This window comes from Colletotrichum spaethianum (genome assembly GCF_022836535.1).
Source record: "Colletotrichum spaethianum MAFF 239500 DNA, contig14, whole genome shotgun sequence".
In the NCBI taxonomy this organism is placed as follows: domain Eukaryota; kingdom Fungi; phylum Ascomycota; class Sordariomycetes; order Glomerellales; family Glomerellaceae; genus Colletotrichum; species Colletotrichum spaethianum.
The window spans coordinates 532,418-554,892 of NW_026054784.1; the positions used below are offsets into that span (position 1 = coordinate 532,418).

General features: G+C 57.3%; 8 protein-coding genes across 8 annotated transcripts; 3 read left to right on the plus strand and 5 right to left on the minus strand.

Moving 5' to 3' along the window:
* Nucleotides 1-46: 46 nt before the first annotated feature.
* ColSpa_06129 (decarboxylase orsB) lies at nt 47-1,054 on the minus strand (the record flags this gene model as incomplete). Its single annotated transcript, XM_049272341.1, has 1 exon — nt 47-1,054. The coding sequence occupies one exon, from the start codon at nt 1,052-1,054 to the stop codon at nt 47-49; it is 1,008 nt and encodes a 335-aa protein (XP_049128298.1).
* Nucleotides 1,055-1,902: 848 nt separating this feature from the next.
* Nucleotides 1,903-2,991, plus strand: ColSpa_06130 (elongator complex protein 6; the record flags this gene model as incomplete). Its single annotated transcript, XM_049272342.1, has 3 exons — nt 1,903-2,142; nt 2,282-2,572; nt 2,704-2,991. The coding sequence occupies 3 exons, from the start codon at nt 1,903-1,905 to the stop codon at nt 2,989-2,991; spliced, it is 819 nt and encodes a 272-aa protein (XP_049128299.1).
* A 646-nt stretch (nt 2,992-3,637) lies between these two features.
* On the minus strand, nt 3,638-4,247 carry ColSpa_06131 (60S ribosomal protein L37; the record flags this gene model as incomplete). The annotated part of the gene is made up of 3 exons (XM_049272343.1): nt 3,638-3,963; nt 4,099-4,161; nt 4,244-4,247. 3 exons carry the CDS (start codon nt 4,245-4,247, stop codon nt 3,638-3,640), a joined length of 393 nt encoding a protein of 130 aa, XP_049128300.1.
* Nucleotides 4,248-4,818: 571 nt separating this feature from the next.
* Nucleotides 4,819-5,664, minus strand: ColSpa_06132 (kinetochore protein Sos7; the record flags this gene model as incomplete). Its single annotated transcript, XM_049272344.1, has 1 exon — nt 4,819-5,664. The coding sequence occupies one exon, from the start codon at nt 5,662-5,664 to the stop codon at nt 4,819-4,821; it is 846 nt and encodes a 281-aa protein (XP_049128301.1).
* A 594-nt stretch (nt 5,665-6,258) lies between these two features.
* On the plus strand, nt 6,259-7,496 carry ColSpa_06133 (uncharacterized protein; the record flags this gene model as incomplete). Its single annotated transcript, XM_049272345.1, has 2 exons — nt 6,259-6,377; nt 6,428-7,496. The coding sequence occupies 2 exons, from the start codon at nt 6,259-6,261 to the stop codon at nt 7,494-7,496; spliced, it is 1,188 nt and encodes a 395-aa protein (XP_049128302.1).
* A 4,965-nt stretch (nt 7,497-12,461) lies between these two features.
* On the plus strand, nt 12,462-15,046 carry ColSpa_06134 (E3 ubiquitin-protein ligase RNF13; the record flags this gene model as incomplete). The annotated part of the gene is made up of 2 exons (XM_049272346.1): nt 12,462-14,692; nt 14,743-15,046. 2 exons carry the CDS (start codon nt 12,462-12,464, stop codon nt 15,044-15,046), a joined length of 2,535 nt encoding a protein of 844 aa, XP_049128303.1.
* Nucleotides 15,047-15,959: 913 nt separating this feature from the next.
* ColSpa_06135 (uncharacterized protein) lies at nt 15,960-17,352 on the minus strand (the record flags this gene model as incomplete). Its single annotated transcript, XM_049272347.1, has 2 exons — nt 15,960-16,182; nt 16,250-17,352. 2 exons carry the CDS (start codon nt 17,350-17,352, stop codon nt 15,960-15,962), a joined length of 1,326 nt encoding a protein of 441 aa, XP_049128304.1.
* A 4,185-nt stretch (nt 17,353-21,537) lies between these two features.
* Nucleotides 21,538-21,825, minus strand: ColSpa_06136 (uncharacterized protein; the record flags this gene model as incomplete). Its single annotated transcript, XM_049272348.1, has 1 exon — nt 21,538-21,825. The coding sequence occupies one exon, from the start codon at nt 21,823-21,825 to the stop codon at nt 21,538-21,540; it is 288 nt and encodes a 95-aa protein (XP_049128305.1).
* Between the last annotated feature and the right edge of the window lie 650 nt (nt 21,826-22,475).

Genomic DNA, 22,475 nt, shown 5'->3' on the forward strand with positions numbered 1-22,475 from the left:
ACGTTCAATTAAGCTCCTCGTCCCGAGCAAGGAATCCCTCGGAGCCTCATGGCTGCCTGCTCTCACCGGCGACAACCGGTGCCTTGACTTGTAGGAGCTTCTCAGCATTCCGGTAGGCAATCTTCTCGAGTTCCTCCGTCGTGACCATCCCGCTGTCCCGCAGCTCCCGGACCCACGCCAGCCCGTTCTCGTTCTTCTCGAACGGGTAGTCCACGCTGTAGAGAACGTGGTCGATGGGCGTGTTCTTGAGCACACAAGCCATAGGCGCCAGGCCCCATACCCCACTCGTCGTGATCCAGATGTTATCCTCCCAGACCTGCCGCCACTTGCGCTGCCGCGCGCCCCAGCGGATCGAGAGCTTCTCCACGCGCTCCATCATGAAGGGGAGCATCTCGCCAAAGTGCCCGATGATGATCTTCAGCCCCGGCACCGCGTCGAACAAGCCGACGGCGAAGAGCTTGAGGACGCCGAGCCCGGTGTCCTGATGCCAGCCGAACCCGCTGGACCCGAGACTCCGCGCGGCGCCGGGCTCGTAGCTCCCTTCGTACGCCGGGAGCTGACGCTCCGACGGAAAGGTCGGGTGCAGATAGATGGGCACGTCAAGCTCCGCCGCCGCGACGAAGACGGGCCAGAACCGTCTGTCGTCGTAATGCGTCCCGTCCACGTGCGCATCCACCAGGGCGCCGACGAACCCCAGCTCCCGGACACATCGCCGGAGCTCCGCTGCCGCAGCCTCAGGATCGGCCATCGGCAGCACCGCGAACCCCGCCAGCCGGGATGAATTGTCCCGTACGGCGCCCGCGAGCGTGTCGTTGGCGAGGCGGCTGAGTGCCAGCGGTCGCGCACCGAGACCCGGGGCGTGGGATACGATTTGGAGGGCGATGCGGTTCGTGTCCATGTCGGACAGGCGGAGGGGCCCGACGTCTTGCAGACGGGCCGCGACATCCGGGAGGTGCTTGAGTTGTTCGCCGTAGATGTCGGACAGCTCGGAGAAGACGTCCGGGGCGATGAAGTGCTCTTCGAGCGTGATGAGCGGTGGGACTTGGTCGGACATCTTTGTGGGTGTGTGCTTTTGAAGATATGCCGTCTTTAGCGGCAATGTGAGGTGCACGGAATGTGTACGTGGGATGTCCGACCCTCCGGGTTTTGGAGGTTAAATCCCAACGCTTCACCACTATCATATGTAACCCCGCATGACTTTCTTCGAAGTTCGGATCGGATCGAACTGGCCGAGACATGCAGCAGAAGCATGATATTGGATCGTAGATCCAATGTAAAGTGATCAACCCCTGCAACTTCCCAGTCCGGATCTACTGAAAGCCACTCATCCTGATGCGAGTGATCCGGTGGCCCATATCACAGCGTCAATTTCAATCATACGGATAAGAAGCTGCGATTCATTATGGCGACTTTTCCGGGGACCACCAAGTACCATAGGGATGTTGTCGTTATCTTGGGGGGCCGGCATACGTTTTGTAATTCAGTCGTCCAAGGGCAACTATATCACGCCTGTGAGGCAGGGTCAGGATGAAGTTGTTGGGCTGGGCCAATGGCTCGGATAATAAGCCGGCAGCGTTCTGCATTGATAATGTATTTTGAGACCTGTCAGCTAAAATGATCGAACACTTTGGACAATATGAGAATTCTCGTATACATCTTGTCAACGTCAATTTACCCAAACTTCAGTTGGCTCTCAATGACACGAGTAAAGCACGAGATCGAAAGACGAGCCGACTTGAAGGCACAGTGTCGAGCCTGGTCTTCACTGTGACAACTGCCCCACCATCCACGTCAAGTGCAAAATGCACCGTGACTCCAAGTCCAAGGCCTCACTTACATGACAAGCCTCACCACACGCATTTTCATATACCCCTTTCACGAATCTCACTACAGAATACAAACATGGCCACGAGGATACCCCACGTGCTGGAGAGCTACCTCGCCCTCCCGGCCGAATGCGCCCAGATCCTCCTGACCAGCGTCCTCGGCGCCAGCACAAACTGGCTCGTCCTGCGCTACCTGTACTCCTACCTCCGAAAACCCGCCGCCACCGAGGAACCGTCGCCGACGGAGGACGTCCGCGTGGTCTTTGTGAGCTTCATGAGAGATTTCGCGTTCTGGAAGGAGGGCGCCGGTAGACTGGTACGTTTGCCCTCTCCCATGCGTGCTTCATCTGCCCCTCACTCAATTTTTTTTTACCCCTCCATCGATGAGATTTTCCCAAGCAATTGGTGAGAGGGGCCGGCTCACATGAGACGCATACTGACGCCCCCCACCACAGGGTCTCGACCTCGAGGGGTTGGGACGAAGTGGCAAGTTCGTCTTCGTTGACGGGCTGAGCGGGTTGTTTTCAAAGGACAAGGCCGCGCAGCCGGCAGTCAAGGGTCGGAGAGTCCTCCGCGGGGCGAAGCTGCTGGACATCCAGCGCCAGCTCGAGGGGGCGATTGTGGATGTATCCGCCGCGGATGCGAAGACGGTATTGATTCTGGACCAGCCGGACCTCCTCGTCGCTGCCTCTGGCGAGGATCTCACTGGCCTCGCGTTTAGGAATATGCTGCTCGACGTGCAAGAGGTAAGCGCGCCCCGAGCCCTGTCTTTGTTACGAGATGTCTCATGCTTCGGTCGCAATCTTTTACTGTGCCTTGTTCCACCACCGCCACCCCTGCTTGCTGAGTAAAGGATTACCGACTGACAAGTGAGCAGAAAGTACATGCAACCATCACCACCATCGCGGCAGACGAACCTCTCGTGGCGCCACAAGCTACAACGCTGGAGAAGGAACACGCGAGCCTCGTCCTCGGGCTGGCGCACGCCGCGGAGATGGTTATTAGTCTCAGACTCTTGGACACGGGCAACGCGAGCGACGTCAGTGGAGTGCTGAGGATCACGGCCGGAGGGGACGGCAACGGGGAGAGGGCAGTAGAGGAGACGGAATTGTTGTACTTCGTCGGCGGGGATGGGAGTGTCAAAGTATTTGGAAGGGGGCAGTAACGGTAGCTTGGGTGGGGGGTCCCAGATCGATGGCGCTTGTGAGCAAGTATATGGTGGTTCAAAGATCACGAATGGTCCTCGTTATGATTAGGAGATGGTCAGTCTGGCGGCAGATTCGGAGGAAATCACTAGAAATGGGATGCGATGCTCCATGCACGAGAACATCAACCACGTTACACAACGCCAGTCGCAATCCTCGCACAGCCAACACAGCCCAGAGAACAGTTGCCAACACACTGACACGTTAGATTGCCATTCAGGGCGACCCTGTCATCACTCATATTCCTAAGCGCGAGGGGGCCACAGAGGTGACAAGACAAGCAAAGCCGTTTCTCTTTTTTGAGGATCCGTTTTCCCGATGTAAAAAAGTGATTTCCCCTTTTGCCCGCGCGCGAGATATATGAACGCAAAACACCCGTTGTTTGGTTTTTGTTTGACTCCTTTTTTGATATTGGCTTTGCTTTCATCAAGTCAAACGGGGGGTAAGGAGAGAAAGAAGAGATTTTTCGTGATATCGTTCCGAAGGTTCCCCGCGGGCAACACGCCCCCTCCCCATCTCCCTAACCCCTCGCCCGAATGCCTCGATTGCACAGATACCTCCCCATGTCGACCCGATTCACATTCCAATCATCGCTTTCGGCTTCGCTCACGACTGCTGGACGGTGGGGCCGGCGGAGCCCTTGGGGACACCGGTCTGGAAGCCGTTCTTGAAGCGGCGGGAGACGTCCTTGAGGTAGCGCATGCGGCCGGTGCCGACGGTCTTTCTCCGCTTGGCCTTCTCGGACCAGTTGTCTACATCGCGTCCTACGTCAGTATTTCCGGTCACACGTGCGGGATAAGGCAAGATGATGGCGCAGGAAGGAGTGTCTCGAATGGTGACTGGGCTGGATCGGGTTGGACTCGTCGTCGGGAGGATAACGTACACTTGCGGGTCTTGGCCGAGGGGTAACCGCAGGAGGAGCAGGTGTGCTTCTGGATGTGAAGCGATCGGCGACCTATTCGACATCGGGTCAATCAGTATTTGGCGTCCCTCGAGCGTTGGGAATTTCGCAGGTCGTCGCGTCCCAGCGTGGGAGACTCGATCCCCCCGGGGTAGGCAAGACTTACCGCAACGACGGCACAAGGTGTGCGTCTTGTTGTGTCTCTTACCAAACGAGGAGGTACCCTTCGCTGCAGAAAAATCGTCAGTCCATCGAAACGGCGAATATCCTCTCGTCGCGACGAGGATATTGGTGGCGGCGGCGTAACGTACTCATCTTGGCGGTGTTCGGTGGTCGACGATGGTGTTCTGTGGTTGCTGGTCGGTTAGTTGGTTTGCGGAGGAATCGGTCAAGAAGCTCGCGGGTGGTCAAAATTTCACTCTAAGCGAGGGAGTTTTCGGGCACACAAATTGTGGCAGGCGCCATCGGGTGATCCTCGGGGGTGGGAGCGCGTCACATGACCCGGGCTTTGTGGGAGCAAAAGGTCGAATTTGTCGGCCAATCAGCGCCGTTTTCCGAAAGTGCAAGGGGAGCCCGGACCACCCATGCACCTCACCCAGGATTCTGATGGAGTGCCTGCCGGCCCGCCAGCAGTGCATTCGTAGCATGTCACTAAAAAGCGAACCACAAAAACCAGATGGCAGTCGAGTCGCGTGCAAAGCGTTGATGGCGCACGAAAATGCGATGCGTTCGTCCAATCGATTCAATTGTATCGTCGCCAAACGCCAGCCAAACGCCTTTTTCCCAACTGTGCCTTGCTGCACTTCGTCCCTTGCCTCGTGCGGGTATACAAAAATTCATACATCGTCCACATACACCACTCCAACCGGGATGTATCCGTGTGTTATCACCCTTGAATGTCCAGCATTTGCTTGAGCGCCGCTTCACTCGCCCTCAACCACCGACCCCGCTCCTCGAGGTCGTCCGCATCGCCACCAGCCCCCTCCTTTCGCCGTTGCGCTTCCTTTGCAGCGATTTTGCTATTCTGCCTTTTAGCCTCCAATGGCTGCAGCTCGGCCTGCAACCTTTCCAGCTCCTTTCTCTTCCGCGGCACCCTGGCCTGGAGCTGCTCCAGCTCGCGGTCCAGTTGCTGCTGCTGCCTCTTCTTCTCGTCCACCAAGTCGAGTGTTTTGGCGAGGGGCAGGTTCATGTACGGCTTCTGCCCAGGCTCTTGCGCCTCCTTGAGCTCAGCCACGCGCTCCTCCAACTCGGCAATCTTGTCCGGGAGCTCCTTCAACTTGGCCGTGTCCATTTGCACGCTCTCATAACGCTTCGCCAGTTCTTTGCCCTTCCTCTCCAGCTCCGTCACCATCTCTGCGACCTCGACCTTGAGCGCCTTGAGCTGCGCCTTTGCCTCCAAGTTTGCCTTTTCCAGCTCGAGATTCTCCTGGGGCGAGACGATGACGGGGGGATCGCCGACGATGGCGCGGATGAACTTTTCCTTGGTGACTTGCTCGACGTAGGAGAACCGTAGCTTCGCAAAGAGCTCCTTGTAGTGCTCGAGGTCGGCGTCTAGACTGGCCGGCGTCGTAGCATCTTGAGAGGCATTGGAGGCGTCCGACGTCCGTTGTTGCCGCGACTCCTGCGCGACGGCGCTCGAGATGGGCTCGCTGAGTCTGATGATGGAGATTTCGTGGTTCTCGCTGAGGTCTTCGATTTTGCGCAGCACCTCGGCCGCCTTGTTCGCGTCCATTGTGGGATAATTGCTGACGAAAGAGGCCCGTGGAAGTGTGTGATTGTGGATTCAAATGGTGCAGTCGCGTTAAAGGAATGTGGCCGGCCGCGCGGAGTTGGTTCAAATGTTCTTTGCGCTCGGGGTCCAGTGTCTGGTGACGTTTGTTTACTTTGGTCCGGAAGGGGTAAAGCGCGAATGGCTTCTTATCGATAGACACTTCTCTATCTTATCGGCACGGCCAAACGAGCGGCTGACGGAGATGCATCCCGCTGTGCCAAGGCCTTTCAAAGTGACTCTCCGCCCGTTGTCGATCAATCCTCCAACCGCCATAGTTGGCGACAACGAAGCCTCTGAACTGACCACGACCCCGCCACCCCTCTTCGCGGCATCACTCAGCAGCCATACCGATAGGCCTCTCTGTCACTGTTCCATCCCGACCATCGTTTTCAGGCGATCGGAATCCCCCACGCAACCAAGTTTGCCGGATACTGGAAACCACCTCACGCCCAGTCATCGAATGCTCCCACTCTTCTATTGAATCGCGCCGCGTCCTCGGAAAGGGCGCCATCGACTTAGTCTCATCCGGATCGAAATTGGACACCCGTATCTAGGATGTCGAACGACAACCTCCTCACCGACGAATATGTCGCCGAACTGCTGGCCAAAGAGGCAGACGACTGCTCGCTAAAGTACTCCAGCATGGGCATGGATGCGTTCCGCACCGACAAGAAGTACGTCCCATGACCCCCGGGATCCGTCACACAAATCTAATCGACTCCAGACCGGCAAACATGCCCAAGCCAAACACCCGTTTTCTGCGCCACATCATCAAGGACACCAACACGCACAACAAGAACCTCCTCGCCAAGGAAGCCGCAGAGTCCCGCGCGCGGCTGAAGGATCTCGAACACGCCGAGGAGAAGGAGAGGCGAAGGAAGGCGGGGCCGCAGGATATCCGCAGACGGCAGATGGGCGACATCAAGGCTATTTTGGGCGACCGCAAGGAGAGGCCGAGCCGCGCAGAGCGCACCGACGAGAAGCCGCTGAAAGATGACGACTCATCGCCGCGCAGAAAACATCACAGGGAACTGAGAAGCGAGTCGCCGGAACGTGGCACCAGCGGGAGACACCGCCGCAGTAGGAGGGATGGGTCGGACACGGAGCGCGATGACCGCCGACGGCACAAGAGCGACAGGCGGCGGTCACGCTCGCCCGCCGAGAAGTCTAGAAGACACCGTCACCGATCGCCCCTTGGGGGCAAAGACTCGGCATCGAAGTCGCACCGCGGCGACAAGGAGCGGGGCAGAGGCGAAACCGCGCATGATCTGATATTGAGAAGCCTACGCAGCCGAAAGGAGAGAAGCCGCGAAAGGCCACAGGGGGGATTCTCCATCAAAGGCAGCAGCCGTCGCACGACGCAGGAGCAGGGCTCTGCCACGGCCGCGTCCGATTCGGACCCGTTGGACGATTTCATCGGCCCGGCTCCGCCAGAGCAAGTCCGTTCGCGGGGCCGCGGCGCGGCGTCGGGGACGTCGAGCATCGACAAGCGTTTCGAGGCGGACTACGACCCCAAGGCGGACATGGAGATGGCGGACGACGGCGCGGGCGCGGAGAACTGGGATGACGCCGTGGAGGCCTTTCGGGACCGGCAGAAGTGGCGGCAGAACCAGGAGCAGCGCATGCGGGCGGCGGGGTACAGCGACGAGATGATCAAGAAGTGGAAGGAGGGCGGCGCCGGCGGCGAGCACAAGGACGAGCGGGACGTGCGGTGGGCCAAGGCCGGGGAGAAGCGGGAGTGGGATCGCGGCAAGGAGGACGAGCCTACCGGGCTGTTTTCCGAGTTCAACTGATTCTCGCGTTGGGGGGGGGGTCTGGGATGTGGAAAGGGGGGATGAACGGTCACGGCTCTGGTGTTTTGGGAGGGCGTTTGGTCATGGCAGGCGGGCGGCAATTGCATGGTGAAACGATTTGATATTTTGAACACTGCATATGGTAGGAGGGGACTGTCTTTACGCTGGTTATGCGCTTGGAATCTATCATCATGAACATGGCAGATTTGCACAGAATATGGGCATGCTTGTGGATACACTTGCGTTTCCCGGCTTCATAGGGAGCGCCATCGTAGAAGGGGGGGACACGCGACCTTGTGTTCCACGAAGCTCCACTAGAGTTTGTCGCTGCCCTGGGCCGGCTCTCGTCCGGTTCCCGTGTGGTATGGGTAACCGACATTGGAGATTAGATGATGAGGCTGACCCGCGGCAGGGCCAAGCCCAGCATCAAACTTGATTTTGAGCCTCACTCGAGGCCTTGTGCCAGGAGATAAAACACCGGGATTGATATGGGGATCCTGCTGCAGACCAATCGTGAACGAGATTAGCTATGCTTTGCGGTACCTCAAAAGGCACCATGGTTTCCATTCCATCAGGGGACCTCAAAAGCCGCCCACGAGAAGAAGCGTGGGGTATCGCCCACCCTCGAGGTTACGGCGGGATGGATGGGGGGTCCGCGGCGGCCATTGGGATGGATGCATGCAAACGGCGTTTCACAACCGGCACGTCAAAACGACCCCTGCCCAGATGCCGCTTGTGAAACAAATGGGTTGAATGAAATGCTGGAACGGAAAGGAAGGGAAGAAAAAGAAAAGGGTAGGGGTCCGATTGGGCAAGCGCGCTAGCTGGATTCGGCAGGCTGGGGGAACAGATTGGGATACCTACCTATTTTGGGGAAATGGCGAGCGAATGCACAACTGTGTGGATGTGATGACGGTGGAAAAGCGCCAGGCACGCCAGGCACGCCAGGCACGCGCGGTTCAGAGAATGGATGGCGGCGTCGACTGCGAACGGATGCGGCAAGTGGAATGTTGGTTTGAGGAATGTGGGAAGAACGGGAAGGGAACAAAGACGTCTGCGCGGGGGGAGGGGGAAGGGACCAGACACGCCACGCCCGGAACGGCACTGCCACGGCACCTGTTGTCGCCGATTGAGTGCCGGCGCTGGGAAGACTGGGCCGCGGCCGGGGGAGGCGCGGCCGGTGGCTGATGAGGGATCGTATCGTTGACGCGAGTTGTGCTGTTTGGGGCTGGAGGACTCCTCCACGTACAGCACAGCATTGGTGTTCCTGGGTCGGATGCGTTGCGTTGGGAGCTGGAGGGGACGAGACTCCGAGGATGCCTGGGTTCTGGGAGTTTGGAGATGCATGCCGTACTCTGTAACGCCTCTCTGACCGCGCGGGGGATCAGCTCGAGGCGGTCGCGGATACGACGGAGCGCCTCCGACGGGCTTATCGTTGCTTGGTTGGCCGGAGGTTGTTTACCCCTCAGGATGAATTGAGTTTTTCTCCTTCCTACGGCCGAGCAGAGCTTCGCCAGCGTCCGGAAACAACAAGGAGAGAGAGGGTGAGGGGTTGGCGAGGTGAGACGCCTTGTCGGGCCCGCGCGTGTGTCCGTTCGCTCGTCTGTTCGTTTTGGCTGGTGCCGCGTGCGGTGCGATTCGACGGACGGCGCATGGACGCGGTCAAGGTTGGACGGGAGCGTCAATAGAAAGCAGAGCCGACGGTGCGCTGGAATGCAGTGTGTGTACAGTAGGTAGGACACGTGATGGTTTGGAGATGTCTTCAATGACATGCTTGACTTGGACAGGGGTCGCGACGGCCTGCATGCGGGCACTTTGGAGAAACGGCGGACGCAAACGGGAGCTTGTCTCCCGACGGCGCCGCATGCCCCTGGCCGGGCTTCGTCGAGCATCGAGCAAGCGAGATCCGAGGTACGGCGTCGCCTCTGGCGAGTTGCTTATCCCAACCCCCGAAGGTTTTGGGTTGTTGTGTACTACGGAGCAGTAGGTTACGGTGTAAGCTTCATCAGCCCCTCCCTTTGGCTTCGAGGGGAAAGGTTTTGGGTTAGGTTTTCTTTGAGTGTGTTTCCCCCCGCTGATTCCTTTCTCTTGCTCAACGGCCCCGCTAGGCCGAGTCGGGAGCACACCTCACCACCCCTTTCTGTCTTTGTTCGGATGTTCTTTATCTACGGTAGATTGCGACGGAATGGTTGGATGAGACCGGCGGTAGCCCCTCTCGAAAGGGGATTGTGGAATGAAACATGTCGATGGTCACGAGTAGCGCGGGTTGGCCATGTGAGGTCACTTCACGTCACGCTCCCGGCTTCTTTGCTGTTCTGCTGGCGGCGGCCGCCGCGCCGGAAAGCTCGCTCGACTGGATTCTGTCTGTAGCAAACTGGCAAGTCGACTGCCGATAGGGTCCCTGGGCAGAGCGCTACAGAGGAGGAGGAGGAGGAGGAAAGAAAGAAAGAAAGAAAGCAAGGAAGAAGGTACCCTGCTTTGCCGCCCCTGGGTACGAGATACCGACACGTCGCCCTCAATTTCCCGCCGTCGTCGTATTCAGGAAGCTTTGTGAACCTGCAATGGCGTTTGATGAAGGGTCCTGTCAATCGAGCAAGATCGGCAATATGGGAAATGCAAGACGGAACAGAAAAACACGGAAACGGATCGCCGGGTCGGCGCTTGTTCAATGGCACCCGCATCCAGTTGATCCCCAAGTCGTCCCGCCAGGCGCGACGGGCGTCAAAGGAGCCCTCTTACACGAGCCTGGTCTCACTGGGCGACCTGAAGCACCAGATGTGGAGATGGGGGCCGAGACAGTGGGACATCACAGTCGCTGAATCACTGGTGCTGCGACGCATGCACAGCACCAGGAGAACCCCTTCTCTCCTCTCCTCGCCTCTCTTCGGCCTATCTCGAGTCACCAGGAAAGCCCAGGATACACACCATGTACCAAAGACGGCACTAGGCCCGGCGACGGCCCGGCGAACATCGGCCTGCGTGATAGCAGGAGGAGGGGAAAAAAACGAAGAAGAAAAAAACCTAGACGAGCGTGACCATGACCAGCGTCGTTCAGCCCCTTCCCCCCTGCAAACCCAACCATGCCACACCTCAACTCACGCTGCCCATGTCCCCTCCTGTTGGCCGCCGTGGTTCTGGTGCCGGGATGGCGTGTCTTTGACAGTCATGATGGAATGAGCCAGACTGCGCCCCCCCGTGGACTCGGTACCGGGCTCTGGCATCATCATGATGTTGGCGGGAGGCGTCTGGAAGATGGGGGAAGTGAGCCCATTGTCCACCTCGTTTGATGAGCAGACAGACAGCAGGTTAAATCATGGAGTACATAGTACAGGTAATGGCAGCGGAGAGTGCTGTCTGTAGGTCCCTGTACGCGTATCCGTCCGTCCGTCTTCGTCCCGGGATGTACCGCCATAACCTCCCCGGCGGTGTCGAATGGTGCCATGACGGGTAAGAAAGTGTGCTTGCCAGTTGACGATGAACCTGTGCCTGTCCTGTGCCTGTGCCGCCCGATGGATGCGCGTACCCAGCGCACCGCATCGGATGTGCCAGCCAGGTAGGGCCCCCTAAACCCCCGGGTCGGGTCCACTCTGGACTCCCCCGCTGCGCAGTCACTTAGAACAGATGGATAGTGTACATACATAGTACGGGTAGTGCAGAGGATACGACGAAATAGCTAGTGCTTCCACGGACCGGGAAGAGGAGGAGGAGGAGGAGGAGATGAAAAGGCCAAAAGTTGCCAGTGTCGTGCCATTGCACCTCGACGCTAGGCGCTAGAGAGAGCGCGAGAAAGAGGCCCCGGCACCCAAACAACAACAACAACACTCACCCCGCCACCAGAGACGCCGCCTTACGTAGGGGGGTCGGGTGTAGGGGGGAGGGGGTGCCGGCTCCATTTGTTCGCTCATGCTCCATGTATCGGTGCCAATGCCAATGCCAGTGCCAGTGCCAGTGCCCGTAAGGTAAGGTACCTTGCCTTACTACATTTACTAACTACATAGTATGTACTAGGCAGCGTATGTACTAGGTAGCGTATGTACCAGTGTGTTGCCATGCCTCGTGCCCGCCGTCCGCCGCCGCCGCCGCCGCCGTCGTCGTCGTCGTCGTCGTCGTCGTCGTCGCCGTCAACTCCACCCTTTCCATCCAATTCTGTCACTCGACTCCTTGTCTTGGCTTCTTTTTGGGTCTTGTCGCCGGCTCCGTAACCTCCCTCCCGCAGCCAGTCATACCATCATCCATCCCATCCCACCCCAGGACCGGCTTCCGTCTCGCTCCCTCTCCTTCGTTGCTGTACTGTATGGCGCTGCACCGTTCTGCGCTGCGTGCACCTTCACATTTCATTAACCTGCGCCAAACCCGACTCGACTCGCCTCGCCTCGACTCGATGCAAAACGGCCGGACCTCTAACAGTCCTCACTAAAATAAACCTGATCGAGACACACACACACACACTGTCTCTCTCTTCACTTCGTCACCTGTTGCTCCCCTACCCCCAAAATACCCCCAGGCTCTATTTTCTCCTCCTCCGTTCTCTCCTGTACCGACATTTCCCGTGGCACGAGACCAAACCAAGAGATACGGAGTGAGAGGCTGCTGCCCAACCGCTTTTCGCCCCTCGTGTAAATACCTTACGATCCGTACCTTCACCTCCCGTCGTCACCTCCTACCTCCGCCTCGACACACAGCGCCAGTAGTCTCATCATCCTTCTCTCGCCGCATGACTTTGCGCATGTTCGGCCCCTGTGCAGTTTGCCGCTGAGCCACTGCCAGCAGCCGATCGGTCCTCGACACAGACTCGACTCCTCTGCCCTCGTGCTGCCATCATCGCCAGGCTCAACTGCCCCGGTCGCCGCGCCGTGCGCCCGACGCCCCACCCGTTATCTCTAGAGATACTCACGACACAGAGCGTTCGACCTCTGCCCCTTTCCTTTGCCTCATATTCTTAACGACCCGATACGATACCCAACCATGCGTACTCCTAGAATAGCCATTCTCGTCTTCTTCTTCGCCGCCTCGTTCTTTCTCTTCTGCCGCTCCGTCTCCTCGCCATCGCGCTCCAACGCCATCGTCAACCCGGCCGCCGTCCCGCCATCACGGTTCCAGAGCCTCTTCTCCTTCACGGCGCCATTCTCCATATTCACCCCGAATGCCGCCATCAGCCTGACCGACGACAACAGCACGTCCTTCGTCGCTCGCCCTGCCGCCTTTGGCCCGAACCTGCCCAACAAGGGCCTCAGCGGTCAGCTATGGATCGGCAGCGGCTTCGCCGACGATAACCTACAAGAGGGCGAGGGCGAGGGCGAGCTCGGATGCACCGACATCCCCGGCTGGGAGGACGGCAAGCCCAACGCCGTCCTCAAGTCCGCCGCCAAGGGCGTGTCCAAGTCGGACACCAAGGCTGCCACTGCTGCTGGCAAGCCTGGCCACCACAAGCGGGACAAGGTCGAGGCCGACAAGGACGCAGTCCCCGGCGCCGTCGGCGTCCCTAGCACGCGGCTCAAGTCCAAGATCCGCCCCCTCGACGACGGCACCGACGACTACCTCCACCAAGGCCTCGCCCGGAAGCCCAAGCCGAACCACGATAGCGCCGTGTCCACCGAGTCGACCCACGCCGATATCCAATCGATACAAGAGGCTGCGGAGATCGCCGGTAAGATTGTGCTGCTCAGTCGCGGCGGTTGCGGTTTCTTGGAGAAGGTCAAGTGGGCGCAGCGACGTGGCGCCATCGCCCTCATTGTCGGCGATAACACAAAGGGCGGACCTCTGATCCAGATGTTTGCTCGAGGCGACACCTCCAACATCTCCATTCCCTCCGTCTTTACCACCCGCACCACCGCTCACTTGCTTTCGTCCCTGACCCAGCCGGGCAGCTTTATCGAGGACACCATTGACGAGCACGGCCGCCCCGCCCTCAAGGTCCTGCACTCTGACGGTGCGAACCGGAAGAACAGGAAGACCAAGCAAAAGGCCGCCACCACGACGCCCACGCCGACACCCAAGGCCAAGGCCACGGCGACGCCCAAGGCCAAGGCCAAGGCTGCCACGAAGGCCAAGGCCCCCAAGACGAAGGAGACTAGCAGGCCCCGTGTCGGCTTCTTCCGCTGGCTGTTCAGCTGGGGTCGTAGTTCGCGATCCGGCGACGGCAGCATCCAGCCTCCCAGTAGCGGGCGCCATAACTGGGTCCTCGTTGACGACTGGAGCGAGGAGAAGGACAGGAGCATCCGCGATGGCCTCGGCAAGGCCGCCAAGAGGGGCAAGGGCAAGGCTCCCGAGTCCCGCAAGAACGAGGACAGCTTCCAGATTGGCGTCCAGGACTGGCGGGACCCTGACCTCGTGGATGCCCCGAGCACCAAGGACAAGAACGAGAAGGCGGAGCACGCCGGCAAGACGGAAAGCAACGCAAAGGGAGGCAAGGATGCCAGCGGCCCCAAGGGTGGAAGCATCACCCCCGGAAGCGGCGAGTACAACCCCAACATGCCCCCCGTCGAGCCCAAGGGGTCCGCCTCTTCCGACAAGGATTCTGCTGCCCACGCCGGCATCATGTCCAAGATTTTTGGAGACGACGATGGCGCCGACTTCTCCAAGGAAGACAAGCCCAAGGAGCCTCCCGCGCCGGAGAAGCCGATCCCCGACGACGATGACAACGAGCCCATTGGACACGATGGTCTTTGGGTTACCATCACGCCTTCAACCAGCTCCAGTCCCTTCTTCGATACCTTGTTGGTCCTCGTGGTCAGCCCTCTGATTACCCTGAGCGTCGTCTACGCGCTGCTCATCCTGCGTGCGCGCATTCGCAGAAGACGATGGAGGGCGCCCAAGTCGGTCGTCGAGCGCCTCCCCGTGCGCACCTACCACACCGTTGCGGCCTCGCCTGTGCCCTCACCGAGATTGCCCTCGCCCACGAGCCCGACTCCCACCACGCCTCTGCTGCAGCAGACTCCTACTCGGCCAAGGCCTCGTTCTAGGACAACGACGGGAATTCCCGAGTCGGAGAGTCTGTTGTCCGTCAACTCGGCTTTGCAGATGCCCAGGTCGCCTTTGCGGGCCGAGCATGAAAAGCCAAACGGCAGCTACTCGAGCGAGTGGAAGAAGTACATGGGCAGGCAGGTTGAGTGCGTTGTGTGTTTGGAGGAGTACGTCGACGGCGTCAGTCGTGTCATGAGCTTGCCCTGCGGCCATGAGTTCCATGTGGAGTGCATGTAAGTGACGTTTGCCTTGGATTTTATTGCTCTATGCTAACCATTCCCAGCACACCTTGGTTGACGACACGCCGTCGCACATGCCCCATTTGCAAGGGCGACGTTGTGCGGTCGCTGGCGCGCGGCTCTCCATCCAGCCCTCGCTACGAGCCATACCACGACGACTCTGACGACGAGGTGGAAGCCGAGGCGTCTGGCTCAGGAGACAGAGGCGATGATGTCGAACAAGGGATCCTCTCGCCGGCGCCTAGAGGACGACAGAACCGACCTGAAGGATGGCTCGGCCTGCTGTCGGGCAGCTTTGGGGGATCCTCCCGCGCGAGCCGATCGTCGCAGGAGGACCGCAACAGGTGATCTGGCCACGCTTGCGAACGCTTGCGATTTTTTCTTTGGGTCTGGTGGCAGTTTTGAGCTTTTCCCCCATGCACGACTGAAGCAAACGGCATGGGAGGTGGGGACACAATGGCGTAATTAGGGGTTTCTTGGGCTCTTGGGAAAAAAACACTGGGATGGTGTTTTTCGGGCAGCATGGTCGGGGTATTCGTATACGGCCCGGCGGAGAACGGGGGACCTCAACACACTCGTTTCGATTGTTGTCCTTTATTCCTTTTATTTTTTTGGGTGGCAGATTTGAATCGTTGCGTGTTTGATGGCTTTGCTCACCTCGAGAGAGGGGGCAAGGGAGGGGGAAGACGAGTAAATACGGAGGGAGGGGTTGATGGTATGAGCGAAGTGGCTATTATACCCGCCGTCCTGTTCCCCTACAGGGGGGAGCAGACGTCTTTTGGAATACGAATTCCATTGCCATTACTTGTGTGGGTTTGTGTGCGGATGCGCCATGATGTGGTGTGGCTTTGAGTGATTATGTTTATTGCTTTGACGGTGAAGTCTGCTTGCCGTTGGGGCGTATGTGTCTATGCTGGGTATATATTCCCCGACGTACAAAAATTTCCCTGAAGCCTAGCCGAGTTCCTTGATATTCCCTGTCTCTCGATGAACCGCGTCTTCTGTAGGCTCAAATCTCTTACCATGTAGAAGAACATGGCAATGTTGCAACCTGCAGGCTGTGTGTCCTCTATCTCGTCAAGAAGTCAACGGGGTGAAATATGAACGGGGCGACAGGAAGAATCTGGAGTAAGGCTTAAGAGTCTTTGAGTGTGGGTTGATTATGATTAGATACGTTCAAGTGTTTTTGGTATTAGGGACACGTTTGCGGAATAGGGGTGTTCTAAGCAGACAAGACAAGACAAGAGGATGAATCTTGGGCTCAGACGTCGTTGTAAAAGATCATCCGCGGCATCTCCCTCTCGCAGACGGAGTGGGCCCACGCGGAGCCCGGCGCGGGGGCCGTCATCAGGGAGCCTGGTGTCGGCGCCGCTGCTGGTGCGGTGCTTGCGGCGGCGGTGGCGGAGGGGGAGGGCTGTCTTTCCGGCGGGGAGGCGGAGGCGAGAGAGAGGAGATGGGCTCGTTGGGGCCCCTTTGGGAAGGTCCTGCGCGGTGTTAGCCTCGGACACGTCGAGATCTCGCATGGTGCCGTGCGATGGGAGGGGGACTTACAACGCGGTGCCCAGCGCCCCGTGGAAGAGGTTCGGCTCCCTCGCTGGTCCGGGCTCCTGCGCCTGCGCCCAGAGGAAGTCGCGCGCGGCGCTGATGGTCGCGTCAATGCGGTCCTGCAGCGCCGGGAAGAAGGGGCGCAGGGAGATGAGGGAGATGATGAGGCCCTGCGGGCCGGAGGCGAAGCCGATGCCTCCTGCGGAGGTCTTTGCGGGTGGTTCTGAGGAGTGGTCGTGGTGTTCTGTCGGTGTTGGTCCTGCCGGGGCGGTTTGGGGCTGTGAGGAAGGCCAGTCGCCGCTGGGGAGCTGAAGGTCTAGCAGGGCAGAGAGGCGGGGTGTCAGGGCGGGTGCTAGAGGCGGGGATGTGAGGATGATCTGGGTGATTGTGCCCAGGTCGCCGTGGGCCGCGCCGTGGCGGTCCGTGGGCGAGAGGCGCTCTGATAGAGGGGAGGGTGGAGCGTGGTGGGAGGGCGAGTGGGACGGGCACGTCCAGGTCGTTGACGGAGAGAGGAGGTACTCTGACACGTGGACGATTGCGCGGGAGACGAGGGGCGCCGAGGAGGGGACCCAGTGGCGGATGAGACGGAGGAGGTAGAGCGTTCCTGCGAGGCCGTGGAGGAGGCATGTCGGGAGCGGTTGCGGCGGTGATGGTTGTGCGTCGAGGTCCATTGCCGAGGACGTTGTGTTGGTTGTTTGTAGAGAGAGGATGTATTCCACCACGGGGGCTAGGAGGGAGAGAAAGAAGCGCACGTGGGCGAGGTCTCTTGTGATGCAGGCGCGGACAGCCGGGCTTGCGAGGGCGTCGGAGAGGAGGCCTAGGACGGGGTGGTCTTTTGCGGCGTGGTTCGTCTCGTTTGGCGGTGTTGAAGACGGGACTATCGGCGCGGACGGCGTCGGGATGTTGGAGATGTAGGCGCGGGCCCAGTGGATGGCCGGGTAGGAGTGGACCTGCAGGCGCGGGTGGTCGGCCGAGACGGCGAGGAAGAGGTAGGCGAGGCCGGTGTGGGATGTCAGGGGTCCCGTGAGGGTGGAGGGCGGGTGTGTTGATTGGGGCGGGGAGAGGGAGAGGAGTTTGGAGAGGTGGGATGGGAGGGGGGAGGGGTCCATCTTGGGTGTGGGAGGTGAGATGAGATGGTGTGAGATGGACGGGTGTAAGATGAAAGGGAGGAGAGTTTGAGATGAGTCGAGGTCAGGATGTAAGTAGTTGGATGAGTGCGTGTAATGGCAGGTATGGCAGGCGACAAGCGGTCAAGCAGCTTGCATGGGGTTGTCCCTTCGCTGAGGGTGCGACATGGCTCCCGGCTGTCGTGTGAGCCATGAGTTGCAGTTGTGGCGGGGAATATGCGGGGTCGGAGTTTTGGGGCTCGAGGATTCAGGGACCGGGAGGTTGGAGCGGGGAGGCGGGGGGTTTGCGGGACCGCCGTGCGGGTCTTCTGCCGGGGGGTTGGAATGCAGATGTTTGGAGTGGTGGACTAGCGTTCACCGAGCTTACCGACCCCGGACACTGCGCGGTCTGTTGAAGCCAATCTCCAGAAAGGATGGAAATAAATACCCGATCAATCTGAATGGGTTGAAACGTAGATGTAGTTGATTCCCACAAAGCACATGATGTCTTCTAGACTCATGTGATTCATCTACGTTTCGACAAACAAGCAGCCGTCGGCCGATGCGACACCGCACGAAGCCCGGCAGCCGCCCCGAAAACCTTGCTCCACTCGGGTCCGGCATCGACGGATTTTCAACGCTGGCGACAATTCCAAGCCCAGCTCGCCAAAGGTTGCCAAAACACAGAGCAAACTCATGTGGAAACGACTCTGCCTTACGTGCATCTGCAAATCTAAGCACCGCACGCTTCAGTCAAATCGAAACCCAAGACCGTCGTGCCGGTTATTGGTGAGAGATTTAGATGGAGTAGATATTGGCTTCGGTCACTGCCCGTTTCTGTATTAAATGCACCCCTTTCTTTAGAAGTGAGACAGTGCTCCCCTGCCCTAATCATAGGTGCTTGCTTCCGTATGGTGTCTATGGACCTGTTGAACCCGAGCCGATCCTAGCATTGTCAGCAGGCGTCACGGAGACACCCATCGCCGACGGAAGATTGCTGCATTATCGCGGCATGGCTTGAACCATCCGTGAAAGACCGGGCTGCGAAATTGCTTCCCGTTTGGAATTTTCGTACATGGTAGCTAGCTGGTGCTATGAGCACAGGTAATCACAATTTTCTTCAGCTAGCGGTTGGTCTCGCACTTGGACGACATATATCTTTTACTCATATTTTAGATGTACTCACTCATGAATTACGCAGGCACAAAAAAACCTCTGGTGTAAAACGGGTTGAATGCTATGACAGTTTTCTCTCGCTTAAGCACGAGAACTTTAGGGTCTCGAGCATGATCTAGAGTACCATCAAAGCCACACTGAGCGCGGCTTGTAATAGCTCAAGACGTACAGCATGATTATGTAGTCTGCAGAGCCCCCGGGATGAACAACGTGAAACTAGTTCCTGGCACGTGGAGTGGAGTGGCTGACCTCGAGAAATGAGCCTGTTACGGTAAGGTCGGAAATACAGCATGGTGGGTCAGGCTGCGGCTGCGTCGGTGGCCGCTAAACCTCGAGAAATGCACCCCATCCGGTAACTGATCTGCACTCATGCGCATTCGCATTGGTTGGTGACTCCCTTCAGCTTCGGCGCTTCAAGTGTTCGTGATGATGAAGCCTTCTAGCGTAGCATAGCATGCATGTCAGCGAAGTTATTGGCAGCGATTGCTGCCTTCTCGAGAAATCAATCTAATGAAGAAGTCTGTAGCAGCATGGCCCTGGTCTCGCGCATCTCTCGATATCAGTCTTTGTACAAAAATCTCAAAAGCATTTAAAGCCCGCCATGACCCTGTTCGAGACTCAACACATGCTCACCTGCTGTAGATGATATTCCACAAAGGTTATGCAAATTCATCGACCATGGGTAGAAACCAGTCAGACTCCTACGCTGCCAGCACATTGGGAACAACAAGGCACGCCCCTGCACCTCCACCATATTCCGAATATGACCCAGATGGCATTCGGAGACAGCCCCTGGGCTCGTTATCTTCCGAGTCCGTATCTTCGGATACTCGGTCCATGAGCGACCTTTCAATTGGCTCTATTTCAGTACACTCTTCCGACCAAGATGAGGAGTGCGATATGGAACCCAATACTAGCTGGATGCCCCGAAAGCCCGATGCTCCTGGCCGTTTCTTATGCCCTCTCAGAGTAAGCATTAGGACTTTTTGGTCATGTTTTGTCAGAATTCGACGCTAACTTCCACTGGAGAAGCCAATCGTTATTCCGAGAGTTGATTTTGCTCGTCCACTGGCAGCCCCGCTTCCATTCATGAGAGCGTACAGCCCTGACCTACGGGCACACGACATCCACGAAGAAGACTTTGTCGCGTTCCTCGACAACTTGACTGTAGCTCAGGGACCTCCCGCCCCTTGAAAATGTTGAAAAGTGCCGGAGATGTCATAGGGCTCGTGTAAGCCAACTCCGTACATCCACCAGGCTCTGTGAGACGTCGCTGACAGTCCAAGTCCCAACCATTGGGCGCAACTAGCAGGAGGAATCGTGAGTTTGACTGCTGGAGTGGGCACGGCAGCAACATGTATTGTTCGGAGCAAAATTTTCCTCGACAAGATCAACCGCGAGTATTTCGAGCCTAGGGGCCTCAGGGCGATAGTGTGCAAATCCAAAGACCTCGCTGTCAAGCTAGGTTGCGGTGATACGCTCCCGGAGCTTTCGTAAGTGTTTCTCATGAGGGAAAAACGATCCAAAATGAGATGATTCTAACCAGTTTTCATGATATGCAGCCCTACCGACTTGAGTACATGCGAGATGAGCCTGCGAGATCGCCGAATGCGTACTCTCGAGCCGTTCATCGCCCCCCTCGTTTTCGACGTGCCGCCGCCCAGTAAACAGCGAAGCATAATCGACAGAATGACACAAAAGCAGATTGAGCGGGCACTAAAGAAGGAGGAGAAGAAGAAGGAGAAGAAAAGGGAGAAATTGGGGTATGCGGGGCCCTCGAAGTCCCAGGAAAAGCACAAGAGAAGAGAAAAAGAAAGTCGAAAAGCGGAAAGAAAGATTAATAAATTAAACAAACGCGAAGAGAAAATAACGACAAAGCAATCTAGAAAGAAAGAAAAGAGCTACGCCAAAGACGTCAAGAAAGTGGACAAGATTGAGTACTTATTGATAGAGAGTCTCGTATAGAGTTGTCAGGCGGGGAGATCAGCGAGCGTAGAGTTCACGGATTATTAGTTTCCGCAGATACCACTTCTAAGACTATGTAGAATAAATACGTATCAAGCTTTCTGATGTAATCATTGATGCAGGATTCATGTGTAAAACGCGCCGAGCCATGGTCCATCTGCCAGTGGAGTTGGACGAGATATGTGCGAGTTGGAGCAGGAGCCATGAGCCAACAACGTCGTCCAATTTACCCACAGCCTCATAAGCCATCCTTATGGGAAACAAGATGGACGAGCTAGCGATGTCTCGAAGCTTGTCCAGATGATAATCCACACTGCGGCATATCAAGATTCCAGATCCACATATCCTTGTTAATAGCGGCTCTGAATCTTCCTGATCCTGCAGTGCTAAATTCAACCCCTGAACAAGCAATAGCACCAGAATCAGGGTCCCGTGGAACAGAGTCGACACGCTAGCATCGTAAAGAGTACGATATTGCAGGATAGTGGCCCAGACCGGGTGAGGCAACCCATAAGATCTTGTGCGCGTTGGCGTGGTGATTGGTGCTGGGACCTCATCAAACTGATTTAAAGCAGTGAGTGCCCAGCATTCCTCCCATCTTTCCAGATCGCGGAGCACTTTGAGAGCCCTTTCCAGCAAGGATGTCAGTCTTGGCGCATCAGGAGTCTCGTCTGGATCACTGAATATCTCCTCCCGTAGGACGAAGAGCTCAGGGCAATCTGCAACAATATCGAGGAGAAGTTGTAGTGGGTCTTTGCGTTGCGGATGATGCAGCCATGGTAGGCCTTTCCATGCGGAGTCGGATAGAATTGTGTGCTTGCGGACGACAAGAGCTGCAAAAATTATGGAAGGACGAGCTTTCTCCAAGAGAAGCAGGCACGGCAGTGGTTGCATGGATTCCGCCCCTCGGAATTCCAGGAGTTTTTCAAGACCGCGTGCATGTCCGATCCACCCGTCTTCGCCGTTGCCAACAATCATCTTGATTCTAGATTAGTTATGTTGTTTCACATGGCCACCGCTTGCCATTTATTGTGAGCGTGCGACAGATCAACTCACCTCAAAGAGAGCCATGATTATAATAGCTTCCAGAACATCGAACGAACGACACTCTCGAGGGTCACTCAGCGCTTGGTTTAGGGCTTTGAGAGCAACACCATATCGTTGAAGACCGCGCTGCAATACACGCTTCTCCATGTTATCAATACCGAAAATGGTCGTAGATAGAGCCACAAAGCATTCGTTGGTGAGCGTCCGGTCGGTACCGGGCTTAACTACGATTCCCTCACTCTCGCGAAGCAGGTAGGTGAGTGCGTATGAGATAAAGATGTCGTCCATTGATTCTAGCATCGGAGATGGTTCGAATATCCGTGATAAGACGATGGTATCGGCTTGAGACACAGCTAAAGCTGACGTCGGTACGATTTGGTTAGGAGACGTTCGAGTAGAGTAGCTGTTGGCTGCAGTGTTGCGGCCGCTAGTGGTACTGCTGCCATTGTAATGAATGAAGCTAACACCTCGACATCCTCCGCATTTGAGTCGCGCCTTGAGGCATCTCTTGCATTCGGGGGTAGCGAGATCTAGCTCGTTGATTAGACAAGTTATATCTTACGCCCTGATTACAAAAGGCAGCGTATGCTTACCACATTTAACACGCCGGTGTCGGCAGTTATCACATGCTTTACTCCTCCCTGCTACTCCGACCATTTTGCTACTGATGAGGGAAGGTTAATCTCCCTACACCTAAACGCCAAGGATGGATCTCTTGTAGTAGGTAACATAGCGTCTGACTTATCAATGACAAGAATATTTAACGTTACCTCAATCTCACTCATTACTAAGCGTAATATCATTACGAAAGCGGCTAGGAAGCGCTAGGTGTCCTTGATTGGTCCTCTCCTGATTTAAGCATTAGAACCTGTTGATTCACAGGCGGTTGGATCTCGTACGAGTGATAACGACGATTCCGTCAAAAGTGGTGATAACTG